The sequence below is a fragment of the Echinops telfairi genome, unplaced genomic scaffold (genome assembly GCF_000313985.2).
Source record: "Echinops telfairi isolate 266 unplaced genomic scaffold, ASM31398v2 ScPeMD7_5592;HRSCAF=6446, whole genome shotgun sequence".
In the NCBI taxonomy this organism is placed as follows: domain Eukaryota; kingdom Metazoa; phylum Chordata; class Mammalia; order Afrosoricida; family Tenrecidae; genus Echinops; species Echinops telfairi.
The window spans coordinates 24,743,087-24,756,720 of NW_022109491.1; the positions used below are offsets into that span (position 1 = coordinate 24,743,087).

General features: G+C 46.8%; 1 protein-coding gene across 1 annotated transcript in view; it reads right to left on the bottom strand.

The window, feature by feature from the left end:
* Window positions 1-8,253, bottom strand: part of KIF3B (kinesin family member 3B) — a 17,568-nt gene extending 9,315 nt beyond the window's left edge. Inside the window, exons 1-4 of the mRNA XM_004697917.2 lie at window positions 6,816-8,253; window positions 2,043-2,144; window positions 1,749-1,871; window positions 1,528-1,646 (exon numbers count right to left, since the gene is read on the bottom strand). Coding sequence (XP_004697974.1) covers window positions 1,528-1,646; window positions 1,749-1,871; window positions 2,043-2,144; window positions 6,816-8,219 — 1,748 coding nt within the window. The 5' untranslated portion in view covers window positions 8,220-8,253. The remainder of the gene's footprint in view (window positions 1-1,527; window positions 1,647-1,748; window positions 1,872-2,042; window positions 2,145-6,815) is intronic.
* Between the last annotated feature and the right edge of the window lie 5,381 nt (window positions 8,254-13,634).

The window sequence follows — 13,634 nt, forward strand, 5'->3', positions numbered from 1 at the left end:
TGGATGGATGGATTGTGATAAGAGTTGTACGAGCCCCCAATAAAATCATTTAAAAAAAAAAAGAAAAAGAAAGGGTGCCGGCATTAGGGAGGTTCAGCACCACTACTCTAGATTAAGGTAAGTTGAGGAGATAGATGATTTTGCTAAAGGATGTCCGAGTAGATCCGGATTCACAGGAACCCCATGTGACAGAGTGCCGCTGGCCCGTTGGGTTTTCTCAGCAGTAATCTTTATAGCAGCAGACCCCCGGGTCTCTCCCGTGCCAGCTCCGAGGCGGGCCAGAACCATGAGCAGGCTGGCTGGCAGCCCAGTGCTTCACCATTGTGCTATAAAAACTCCTCTCGAGGGACATAACGACCAGAGGCAAAGTGTGGCCCACATTTAGATCCTAATGCATATCAATCAAGAAAATTAACATGGACCGGGGACTAGACAATACAAAAATATCATTGTATATTACAAATAACTAAACACTATTTCTCTACACTAGCAATAAATAGACCAATAAAAATTAAGACAATCATTCAATTTATAATAGCATAAAAATACATAGGTATAAATTTAATAAAAGAAGTACAAGATGTATATACTAAAAACTACAAAATCGATGAAAAATAAGATTTAAATAAAGATATTCCATGTTCGTGAATCATACCATTTAACGTTGCTCATTAAGATGACCAAAACCAACACAAAACTGACTGTCCAATTGATTCTGACTCCATAGCGACCCTAGGAGAGTCGGAATGCCGACAGGATTTCCAAAGCATGAATCTTACAGAAACAGGCTGCCACAAACCATTCACCTGTCAGATGGCAGCTGACCACTTTAACCACTGAACCATCAAGAATGCCTTGAGATGACAATACTTCCCAAATTGTTCTATGGATTCAACACAATCCCTATCCAAATCTTAAAATTTAGATGGAAATGTAAGGGAATCTCCCAACAGTTAAGACAATCTCAAACAACAAAAGTGGACTTAACCTGCCTGTTCTAATGTACTGTGAAGTGGTAAGACCATTTAGGAATGGCGTTAAGGGCAGACACTGAGACCAATGGAACGGTAGTGAGAATTCAAAAACCCTTACATTTATGGTCAACTGATTTTCACACAGGGTCTCAAGATACTGAAATGCAGAAAGAAGAACTTTTTCGAAAACGGTGTTTGGGCAACTGGATAGCCATATGCAAAGAGGTGAGATGAAACTCTATAACATATGCAAAAGTTCACTCAAATCAGTTTTAAAAAAAGATAGCTCATTTTCCATAGATAAATAAGACTAGAAGCTTTTAAAAGGCTTAAGGAAGTGGGCTGGCAGAGACCTGGGAGAGCATGTGGTCAAGTTGCTCGGTGGGACCTAGGGGTGTGGGAAGGGACTTTCTCAGGAATAAACAGCAGACAGACAAGGCGGATGGACGTGAGCTAGAGAGAGGCTGGTAGAGGCCCTGTCTTCAGGAGTGTGTTCTTAACAAACCAACCAACCCAGCGAGAGGCGTAGGGGCTGAGGCAGCCTGGCCCTTACTTGAGTTTCAGCTCCCTGGTGAGCTCATTCTGGGTCTGCTCCAGCTCTTGGCGCTCCTTGATGTGCTCCTCTTGGAGGTCATGGATCTCGGCCTTCACGGCCTGCAGCTTGGAGAAGAGCTGCAACCGAGGGCAGGGGGGGGTGAGCAGGGCATCCAGCCAGAGAATAGCGCTCCCTCTCCCCAGTCCCCCAGAGTCTGCCTGGCCTCATTCCTTTGATACCTTTTTGAGTTTTTTGGTCTTGATGTCCACCTCTTGCTGCAATGAGCTGTATGTCTCCTTCAGTTCCAAGGTCTCCTCATCTCGACTTTCCATCTGTTGCTGGATCTCTCTTTCTCGACGTTTCTGAGTAACATCACAAAATTCATTAGTTTGTTCTACAGAGCAGGTCTGCGCCAAGATGAGGGCTCAGTAATCCAGGCCAGAGTCTCAGCTTTGAAGGAGGGTTGATATATGAGAGCGTTGCTCTGTAGACTAACTCACATCCCTCCGTCCCCACAAACAGCGAAAGCTTACCTGCTCTGCAATTTCCTGCCGTTTCTGCTCCAGGATTTTCTGCTGCTCATTCGTATGGTCCACTATATTTTTCCCTCCAACAAGTAGCTTACTCTCCATGGCCTGAGAGAGAAACAAAGTTGAATCCATCTTGAAAATGGTCTCTTTCAGAACCCATCTCATAGGGGAGCCCTGGAAGGTGGCAGGCTCAGATATCCCTCCTCTTACTCTCCCCACTCCTGGAGGTGGGCTGTCCCATTGGGAACACTGACAATATGGTTTCTCCATACACATGCGGGATCTTCAAAAAGTTCCTGGAAAGGTTTGATTACGGATGATCTTTGTTGCCCCCAGGCACTTAATTGGGGGTACCGGGTTTACTAAGTCACAGAACTAGAGCCAGGTGTCTTCAGGCCAAGGCTTCTAATGGAGTGGCAATCGGAGTGCCCATGGGCCTTGGCCAGCACGGCTAAAGGAGCTTTGTAACACTGCTTGGGCCCGGCAGAGGCCAAGGGGCATGTGGCTGAGCGGCTGAGGAGCAGAGCCGTGCCTGCAGGTGTGGCCGAGAACAGGCACGCTGAACTGGAAGAACTGTACCCTAAGCATTTCTGATTCCGAATGGTTAACTTCACTGGTAAATTGGGGGAGGGGGGGGTGCAAAAACTCATAATCTGTTCTGTAAACATTCACCTAAATCACAAAAAGCTTTAAAAAAATCTATTATTCTTTAATTCAATTTTCCACACACTTTGAAGTCGCCTCATACGCGAATTTCCACTCCCCTTTTTAAAAAATTTGGGGAGGGAGGACGGGATTTACAGGTAGAAATGATCGAGTTGGTTCTGCTGTGTACATTTTCAACAACAAAAGAACTGTCAATTCTGTTGTTAAAAAGAGAAATCATGGGGGGAGGTTTGTACAGAATACCAACCCCATTTAAAACACACACACCTACTGTGTGCTAAGTACTGCGGATGCAGTTGTGAAGGCTGTCACAGAGCTTACAGGCCTCTGAGGGACCAGACAAGCACAGACTGTATGCAGCCTATGGTGGCAGGTGCCACTGTGTGGGAGGAGCACACTGGAAGGAGGGGATTCAGACTTTAGGAGGAAGCCAGGCCACGGAGAGTGTTCTGTCAGAAGGGACATCTACACAGAGTTGAAAATCAAAACCAACGCACTAAGATAAAAAACCTTTTGTAGTGTAGGGCAGGAGAGAGTAGTGATACAGGAAGCAGGCAAAGCAAGCAGGGGTCTGTTTAAACCTCAAAGACTTTGTTAAACAAACCGAACCACTGCCATCAAGTGCACTGAGACTCACAGCCATGCCACAGGGCGGAACAGAACAGCTCCCGGGGCTCCCGAGACTGAGACACTTTACAAGGGAGGCTCCTTCTACCCAGAGATCCTCTGGGACCCACTGCCGTGTTATTTTTTAATTTTTAAAATCATTTTATTGGGGGCCCTTACAGCTCTTATCGCAATCCATACAGACATCCATTGTGTCAAGTGCATTTGTACATGTTCCCATCACCATTTTCATTCTACTTAAGCCCTTGCTATCAGCTCATTTCACACACACACACACACACACACACACCCCTCCCCGCCTCTTAGGAACCCTTGTTAATTTATAAAAAAATTGCTGTGTTCTTTATGCATTCAGATGGAGCTGTGAAAATCTCATGCTGCTGCAGCCGAATGGGAAGAATGGGCAGGTTGGATGACAGGAGACCAGACAAGAGATTGTTTAGGGGTCCAGGCTTGGTGGGGGGCGGGGCTGCAGGGAAGTAAAGTAGGTAAGTCCAAGAGACGCAGGTGAGACAGGATTCCGAAGCTGCTAAGGACTGAATGGATTGTGTCCTCCAAAATTGTGGGCTGTCAATTCTAACCACTACACTGTTGAAAAGGCGCCCTGGTGGAGCAGAGGGTGAAGTGCTGAGCTTCTACCTGCCAGATCAAGGGTGTGGATTGACCAGCTGGCCCCCGGGAGGAAGAAGAGGCTCTCTGCTCCTGTACCCGGACAGCCTTGGAAGCCCTAACTAAGAAGCAGTTCCACTCTGTCCCTCAGGGCCACTCAGAATCAGAATCAATGTGTCAGCAGTGGGTGAGGGTGAGGATGAGGGTTACCTGTGGATGTGATTCCATTTTCAAACGGGCTTTCTTGATTATGTTAATGAGGCCCGGTCTGTGTGGTTGTGTTTTAAACCAATCACTTCTGAGAGACAAGGGGCCCTGGTGGCGTCGTGGTTATTGCTTGGGCTGCTAACCTTAAGATCAGAAGTTTGAGATCGCCGGGCACTCCTCCGGAGAAAGATGGGGCTTTCTACCCCCTACAGTCTTGGAAGGTTACAGGGAGTTCTGCCCGTCCTCCAGGGTCACTAGGAGTCGGCATCGACTTACTGGCAGGGAAAAACTGAGGGCAGAGAGAGTAAAGTAGGCAGAGAAAAAGAGTCCTGGTGGAATAAGGTTTGCCAATGGTGAGGATGGTGTTTCAAACTAACCTACTTCCATACAGCTTCCAGGCAAGGAAAGCCTCTGGGCAAGTTGTACTACGTCACATGGGGCCCCCATGAGTCAGAATTGACTCAGTGGCGACTGACAACAACAGGCAGCACAGATGGCAGTAGACGATGTCGCACCACGTGCACGTGGCATCACTACGGAGCTGAGAGGGGCAAGAACTGGAATGGGACAAGGCTTTCTTGACTGAGGCGAGTGAAGAGATGGCCCTGGAAGTCTGAGGGTGATGCTGCAGCCAGGGTTGATCACAACTTAGAATTCTTTTCCTCCTCTCGGGTCCCCTCCCCTTACTCCACCAAGCTTCCTCCTCTGGGTTTACCTGTGGCCTCCCACCTGGAGCCAATGAGAGAGGACGCCTTCTCCTAGCAGGTCCCTGGAATTTATCAAGTTTGCCAAGTTGCGAGGAAATAAGTTGGCTGGTTCAAGCTACCACTTGTGGCATTTCTGTGACAGCCATGCTAGGTAACCGCACCAGAGACCTGTGGACTGACTGGGCCCTGGAGAGGCGCAGGGACAGCTGGCAGGGAGCACTCCCAGGGCTCTGGCTTCACAGCTGAGGATAAAGGAGCAGGCTCTGGGTAGCCATAAGCAGGAAGCAATGGGGTACGGGTGTTGGCACATAGATCGGGCTAGATAGGTAGCCTGCAGCATTTCAGGTCCCATATGTGAGTTACACCGGAAAAACACATGAGCCAACAGTTCCATGCCTCACTTTTAAGAAATGGAGAAACATTAACCCCAATCTTACTGCCATCTTCTGGTGGGTCCCTTCAGTCAGGTTCTTCTTCTCAAAATGAAGGGGCTGGTGGGCTGGAGCACGACACTGCACCCGTCTCCAGCTCTACAGTTCTTTGTTTCAGTATGTGACAGCATTCAGGGGTTCAGACAGACAGACAGACAGGTAAAGTCATCGCCCCATGGACTAAACACCCAGGTTCTTGAGAGCAGGAGTCTGGAGGGTTGAAGTGGCATGCGAAGGCACTCCACAAGCCCCTTCCTAGAAGTTACCCCCGATTTCCCCATCAGCTCGACTCTCAGGGGTTTTCGCCCTAGAAGGGTCTCTTAAGGCTTTAAGGCGCCTACTTCTACACTACAATAGTACCTAGAGCTCTGTGAAGGGCCACGGAGGCCACAGGTAAACCCAGAGGAGGAAGCTTGGTAGAGTAAGGGGAGGGGACCCGAGAGGAGGAAAAGAATTCTAAGTTGTGATCAACCCTGGCTGCGGCATCACCCTCAGACTTCCAGGGCCATCTCTTCACTCGCCTCAGTCAAGAAAGCCTGGTGGCGCCGAGTCCTGCCACCTGGGGGAACAGGACACTGCTGCGAAAGAAAGGCCCCCCAACAATGGGAGCCTCCGCACTCCAAATACTGCTCAGCCATGAGGGAAAATGAAGCCAACTCATTTTGGATGTATGAAATATAATGAATGAAATACATTAGCACATGGGGTTTTGGGGGGATGCTGTTTACAAGGAGCAGCATGAGGAAAATCCTCTGGGGTGACTCAAGAGCAGTCAGAACGATTCGCTGACGCTGCTGGAAGAAGCGTGAGCTCACACGGCCACATTAGAAAACCACGGAGGAAGCGGAAGACGCACGTACTCTAGAACCAAACGACGCCAGGCAAGAAACTGACACACACGTGGTGTCCAGGAGCCAAGGCCCTGAACGTGCAAAGCCCAAAATGCAAGCAACCAAAACTCTCAGGAGAATGGCAGAGCTTATCATGAAGAAACCACAGCCACCGGCCCAGTGTGGATGACTCCCATGAACTTAGTATTGAGAAACCAGAAGCAAGCTGCAGGGGTGGGAGTCCATGTATATACAGGGAGGGACCTTCCCACCTTTGCAAGCTTTGAAGCAGAGGTATTTACAAATATGCCAAAGCCCTAACAAAAGGCCAGGAAACCCCCAAGGCCAAACTTAGAGTAATGGGAACACAAAAGAAGGGCCATAAAGAGCTTCTAAGGGTTTAAGTGAGACTATTCTGGCACCTGGGGCAGGTACAAAGGGTGTTAGTTTTATTGTTGTTCTTTATATTTTCCACATATGTAACAATTACTCTTAGCATGAATTCACTATACGTTTTTGTTTTAATTTGGAAAAAACACAAAGTTTTCCCCGTTGTTTCAATTGCACAAATGGTTAGGGGAACACTGGCTATCCTGGAATTGCTGGAGGTGCAAAAGAGAGGGAGGACAGCATCATATGCATTTTGGGAGGGAGGAGGCAACAAACAAAAGGCACAGAAGGCAGGGTGTGGTTTGGTACCTTGATTTTGGCACCCAGCATCTCGGCAGCATCCTTTTCCCGCCGCAGGTCCTCCATCTTCTTCTCCTTCTCCTTCAGCAGCCTCATCTTCTCCTCCGCAACCAAGCTGTGATCCTCTACAATGGCCCGCTTCTCAATCTCCAGTTTTTCTTGCTGTTCCCGCCAATAATCATCCTTATCATCCCCTTCCTCCTCACCCTCTTCGCCCTCCTCCTCCTCCTCTTCCCCACCCCCACCACTGCCACCACCTTCCCTCCGCTTCTCCCGCCTCTTCTTTCGGCCAATAGATCGTTTTTCCAGCTGGGCCTTGAGCCGAGCGATTTCTTCCTGAAATTCTCGAAGAAGGGCGTCCTTAGGGTCCTCGTTGACCCTGGGTTTGTTCTTAATGTTTTTGGCACGATTGGCATACCGGAGAGTGGTCAGCGTCTCTTCGACGTTGTAAGAGGCAGGTCCCACGTTGGCTACCATCACAGTCTTAGCGTTGCCACCAAGGGAATCTTGGAGCAGCCTGGTGAGCTTTGAGTCCCGGTATGGAATGTGTGTGCTCTTGCCATCCACCAGGGCCGAGATGACATTCCCCAGGGCGGAAAGGGAGAGGTTGATCTTGGTAGCTTCCTTCAGTCGTTCCCCTTGAGCACCGGTCTTGGCTTGCCGCTCACTGCCAGCGAGATCCACAAGGTTCAGCTTCCCCACCCGGATGTGGTTTTCACCGTCAAGGCCCACCTCGCTGCATTCAATCGTGATAACAAAAATGGCGTGAGAGCGGGAACTGTGCTCGTTCATGTTGGTGGCACCGACTGAACGGTTCTGGTTCCCCACATTCATCACGTGCTCGATCTCCTTCACACTCTTGGTGACAAAGGAGGACAGGTCTTTCACGTACACGCCCGTGTCAGGCCTCTCCTTGAGCTCAAGCCTCTTAGTCTGATCCTTGGAGAGCAGGTCTCGGATCTCCTCCTGGTAGATCTCTAAATAGGAAGCCCTGACCAGGTACTGTTGGTTCTGGGATCGAGAAATGTGGGTGAAGATGTGGTCAAACGAGTTAGGGATGACCCCTCTTTTTTCAGGGTCGCCACGCACTCCTTCCATCGTGTAGGTTTTCCCCGTCCCTGTTTGTCCGTAGGCAAAGATGGTCCCATTGAAACCCTGCAGGACGGAGTCCACGAGAGGTCGGAACGTCTCATCGTAGAGTTCAAACTGCTTGGCGTTGCAGTCATAGACTGCATCAAAGGTGAAGGTCTTGGGCATTTCATGGGCCACACCTCTGGGGTTCTTCACAGACACCTGTCCCAGCTTCACATCCACATCCACCACCTTGTCGTAGGCAGCGGCCTTCTCTCTGCCATTCATGGGCCGACAGCGAACCACCACCCTGACGGACTCGGAGCTTTTTAACTTCGACATGGTGGGCTGGAGCGGGCCGGTCCTGGAGCCCCGAATCCAGAGGGTCTCACGATGCTAAGGTCCTACGAAAGAGCAGAGGTAGGTAAGTACAGGACAACTGTCACTGGGGCTGCAGTCAGGAAGATACAGTTGTCATTAGTCTGCATGGCAGCAGTTGAGACAAGCAAGTCACCTTCATCTCACTAACCTCCTGAGAGCTGTATGTAATAGCTTGACCACACACTGTCAGTTCCTTGTGGGTTCACCACCAGAAGCAGGAAGAAGAAAGAAACTCTTCACCAATACTGTTAACTCCCCTGCCCTCCCTTTAGCCAATCGCTTTTCTTACACTACAGGCTAAAGCAGTGGAAATCTTGCAGAGACTAGGGATCTCATGCCGTCTTGAACTTTACATATATACAGACCCGTAAGCCCAGCGACTATATTTCTAAGACTTCATCCTACAGACACATCTTTTAAAAAAAAATCATTTTATTGGGGGCTCTTATAACTTTTCTAACAATCCATACATCCATTGTGTCAAGCACATTTGTACATATGTTGCCAATATCCTTTTCGAAACATTTTCTTTCTTTCTACTTGAGCCCTCGGTATCAGCTCCTCATTGTTCTCCTCCCACCCTCATGAACCCTTGATAAGTTATACATTATTATTTTCCTATCTTACACCATCCTCTGTCTCCCTTCATCCATGTTTCTGTTGTTCATCACTTGGGGGGAGGGGGGTAATACGTCAATCATTGCAATCGGTTCCTCTTTTCTACTTCCACCTTCCCAAACCCTCATGGTATCGGTACTTCCATTATTGTTCCTAAGAGGTTTATCTGTTTTGGATTCCGTGTGTCGAGAGCTCTTATCTGTACCAGTGTACATCCTCTGGTCTAGCCAGATTTGTAAGGTAGAACTGGGATCATCAGATTTGTAAGGTAGAACTCGGGGTGAGGGAAGAAGGCATTAAAGAACTAGAGGAATGTTGTATGTTTCGTTGGTGCTATACTGCATCCTGGCTGGCTCATCCTTTCCTGTGGCCCTTCTGTGAGGGTATGTCCAGCTGTCTACAGATGGGCTTTGGGTCTCCTCTCCAACTCCCCTCATTCACATCAATATGACTGTTTTGGGTCTTCTGATGCCTGATACCTAATCCCATCAACACCTCATGATCACACAGGCTGGTGTGCTTCTTCCATGTGGGCTTTGTTGTTTCTCAGCTAGATGACCGCTTCTTTAACTTTAAGCCTTTTTTTTTTTTAAATCATTTTATTGGGGACTCGTACAACTCTCGTCACAAACTGTACATCCATCCATTGTGTAAAGCACATTTGTGTATTTGTTGCCATTATCATTCTCAAAACATTTTTTTTTCTACTTGAGTCCTTGGTCTCAGTTCATCTTTCCCCCTCTCCCTCATGAACCCTTGATAATTTATAAATTATTATGATTGTTTCATGTGTTACACTGACCAATGTCTCCTTTCACCCACTTTTCTGTTGTCTGCCCCCCAGGGAGGGGGTAATATGTAGATCATTGTGATCACTACTCTCATTATTGGTTCTGAGGGGTTTACCTGTCCTGGATTATCTGTACCAGTGTACAAGCTCTGGTCTAGCCGGATTTGTAAGGTAAAATTGGGGTCATGATAGTGGAGGGGAGGAAGCATTAAACAACTAGAGTAAAGTTATATGTTTCATCGGTGCTATACTGCACGCTGAATGGCTCGTCTCTTCCTTGTGACCCTTCTATAAGGGGATGTACAATTGTCTACAGCTGGGCTTTGGGTCTCCACTTCCCACTTCCCCTCAATTCACACTGGTATGATTTTTTGTTCTGGGTCTTTGATGCCTGATACCTGATTCTGTCGACACCTCGTGATCACACAGGCTGGTGTGCTTCTTCCATGTGGGCTTTGTTGCTTCTCAGCTAGACAACCGCTTGTTTACATTCAAGCCTTTAAGACCTCAGACGCTATATCTTTTGATAGCTGGGCACCATCAGTTTTCTTCACCACATTTGCTTATGCACCCACCCATTTGAGACACATATCTTGTACCAAGATGTGCACAAGGATATTTGTTGTAAATATCCTTTGTGGTAGCCTTCAGCTGTGGACAAAATCCCAATTTCCAACAAGAGGAGACTGATTAAACACCAGGGTGCTTCAAAAAGTTCATGGGAAAATTCCACTCTTTTCATTAATTGTCCATGAACTTTTGGAAGCATCCTTGTAACATTTATCTAAAGAGAGTCTGCTGGCTTCTGTAAAGATTTACAATCTCAGAAACCCTAAGGAGCAGTTCTTCTCTGTCCTGCAGAGTTGCGATGAGTAGGTATCAACTTAATGGCAGTGAGTTTGGGTTTTTAGGATAATGTGATCTAAACGTAATTTTAAAACCAAGATACACTGTTAAGTGGATAAAAAAATAGGTCAAGAACAATTTGCAAAAAGGATATATGCATGTTATATACTTGATATGCATACAGTTTTATAACAAGGATGCATGTGAAAGTGGGAAGAGAGGCAGCCTTATGGCACAGAGACTCAGTCTAGAAAGAGCGCGAGAGGCTGACTTTTCACCGTGTACTCACTCTCTTTGGACTGTGTAAATTTCCTATCTTGTGCCAATCAAATCTAAAATTATCATCAAATGGGTGGGGAGGTGGAAGGGGATAAAGGAGAATGTTTCTAAACTGACTGTGACAGCAAGTGTCAATACTGCTGGATGTGACTAAACTATGGAATGTTAGGAGATCTATCTGTAAGAGCTCCCAATAAAACAATCGTTAAACACTTGCTGATGCAAAGTGCCTGGTGTCCAAACAAATGAGGGTCTGGTGTAGGGCACTACAAAGAAATGCACTGACAGCATTTGCTTAGGCAATACGTTTAATAGAGAGATGAATACAAATAAGAAAACAAGTGTTAAAGATTCAAAAAGTAAAAATAGAAATCAAATTTCATTTAGAGCTCAGGTTCACATACTTATCTGGCCTATCACTCTATTTTTAGGAAAAAAATAAATTACTCAGCACATTCTCTGGCAATTAAAAACTGTTGTGCCATAGCCCATTCTCCAGGATAGTGTAGGTGTCTGCTTTTGCAGCCCCCGTAGATTGTTCCAGCACCCCAGGGGTGGTATTGTCCACTTTAGAAAACAAGGCTGTGGACTGACGAATATATATATAGTTACCATTTACTAAACTCATGGAAACATGAAAAGCTACTTTATACATTTCTTCCAGTTGTTCGAAATCAGCTAACAACAACACACGAACAACCACCACAACTAGTTGTGACCGCAGCAGTCTCGAAGGCAGAACCAGAAGACCCTTTATCCACTTAGATGACTGAGACGAGGAAGTGCTCAGAAAGGCGGATGTACTTTGTGAACTAGTATAACCCAAACGAACTGCCAACAAATTGATTCCTACTCATAAGGACCCTTGATCAGGTTTCCCAGGGGCAAATCTTTTCAGAAGCAAACAGCCTCATCTTTCCCCTGCAGGGCGGCTCAAGGGTTTGAACTACTGACCTTGCAGTTAGTAGTCCAAGTAATCACTGACCTTAGTGGTTACTATCTGGGCTCCTTTACACTGATCAAAGCAAGATTAAAATTAATAGCAAATTCATCCAAAACTCATCAAAGGGTCATTTCAGAGATCACAGGTGAGCCCTAATTTGAAGCATTAAACACCCTAAGTATAATATTTTCTACGGTTCAGTTTGTAATCTTCCTAACACAAAAAACCACTGGTGAAATCGAGATCCAAATATTTAACTGATGCTCAATAAGAAGTGAACCTCAAGGCATTTCTAGAAATCTGTGCAGAAACAGCCCTGGAGTTCATTCGTCATTGCCTTCTAGACACTATTTGCATTTTGCCAGAGGAGACAAACATGTCAGAATGGCAAGGTTTGGTTTGTTTTTTTACAGCTGAATCTTTTCATTTCAGGGTGAAATATAGCAGCGGCCAATCCTCATGCCCATCTCCCCCCTTCCTTTTCCATGGAGGCTTGCTGGAGAAAGCTGGCCAAAGGGCAAAACAACACCCCAACCCCTAAACCTCCTTCCGGGAGGCCTCTGCTGCGGTGCAAAGCTCGGTCAAGCAAGACTCTGCATGTGAAGGAGTGAGGAGAAACGGGAGGGGAGGACAGGTCTGTGGAAAGTTGACTGGTGCGTCTGTCCTCCAATGTCCCTGAGGAGGCCCGGCTGTCCAACTTCAGCCTGTCAAAATAGTGGGGCCCCAGGTCGGTTTTTAAAGGTCTGCAGCCACCTGACCTGACCTTGATGCTCAACTACTTTTGTTACAGCCCACGTATGTTTTTGAGCTCTTCAGAACAACACAAACAAAGGCATGGCAATGACCTACATTCATCTTCAAAGTCCTTTAAAAGAATGTGATTCCCAATGCGTGAGTCTGCCCAATTAGATCTTCTCGACTCTGCACATTTCTTTCAGGAACTCGCCAAGCTTAGCTGAACTTGTCATGTATTACTGATGGATTATTTCAGGAAAATGGTCTAATATTTAATTTCCTGCCACCCGGGGATTAAAATCTTGCTCTAGGACCTCTTCAAAAGATAGGGTTTCCTTAGAAGGGCACCCTGATAGTCTTTCTTTACTTTATTACATTCCTTCTTCTTTTAGCGGGTCTAACTGCAGAGTGATAAATCTTCAAAGGGACTCATGTCATTGCCAGAACCACAGGTCAGCAACTCATCCCCTTCTTCCTGTAGACGGTTCTGCTGGAGCCTGGCATTCTGATGGGAACACCCCCCTCAGACAGAACCGTGACGTGCCCCCTGCAGCCCCCAACTCACAGGGGCACCCGCTTCCACATCCTTCTCCACATCTTTTGTGCTTGGATGCAAGCACCCACACCTTAGCTAATAATTGTAGATATAGCCTTGCCTCCAATTCTAGAACCAGGTGTGACTGGATTCTAATAGCTGTTGTCTTCCTATGGATTCTAGGACAAAGGGCGAAAAACTGTCAGATTCTACCTGAAGCATTCTGTGTGGCCCACCAGTGTTTTAAAACAAAACAAAGAAACTCCCAGTGACTTCTGTGTACACATCCTGGTGAGAAGCTCTTTCTCATGTGAGCAAGGCACGTGGACAAGGAGGTAGACAAGCTGAAAGAAAAACTAAATGTCTATTTTGGGGGAGCTAGAAAAAATAAAACATGATATACTTCAAAGTTATAGACAGTATACTACTGTTCAGTGGTTGAAAAAGAGCAAACTAGAACAAGTATTAACAACTAAGGCCAATGGCCCCCATAATTTGACTTTGTTAAGTGAAGTTTTATTAGAAAAATAGCCATACCCATTTAAAAAAAGGGGACCTGGAAAGAGAGGCAACATTCAAAAGAGGGACTGCCTACGGTATAGGGATGCCACATGGAGCTGGGAGGGAAAG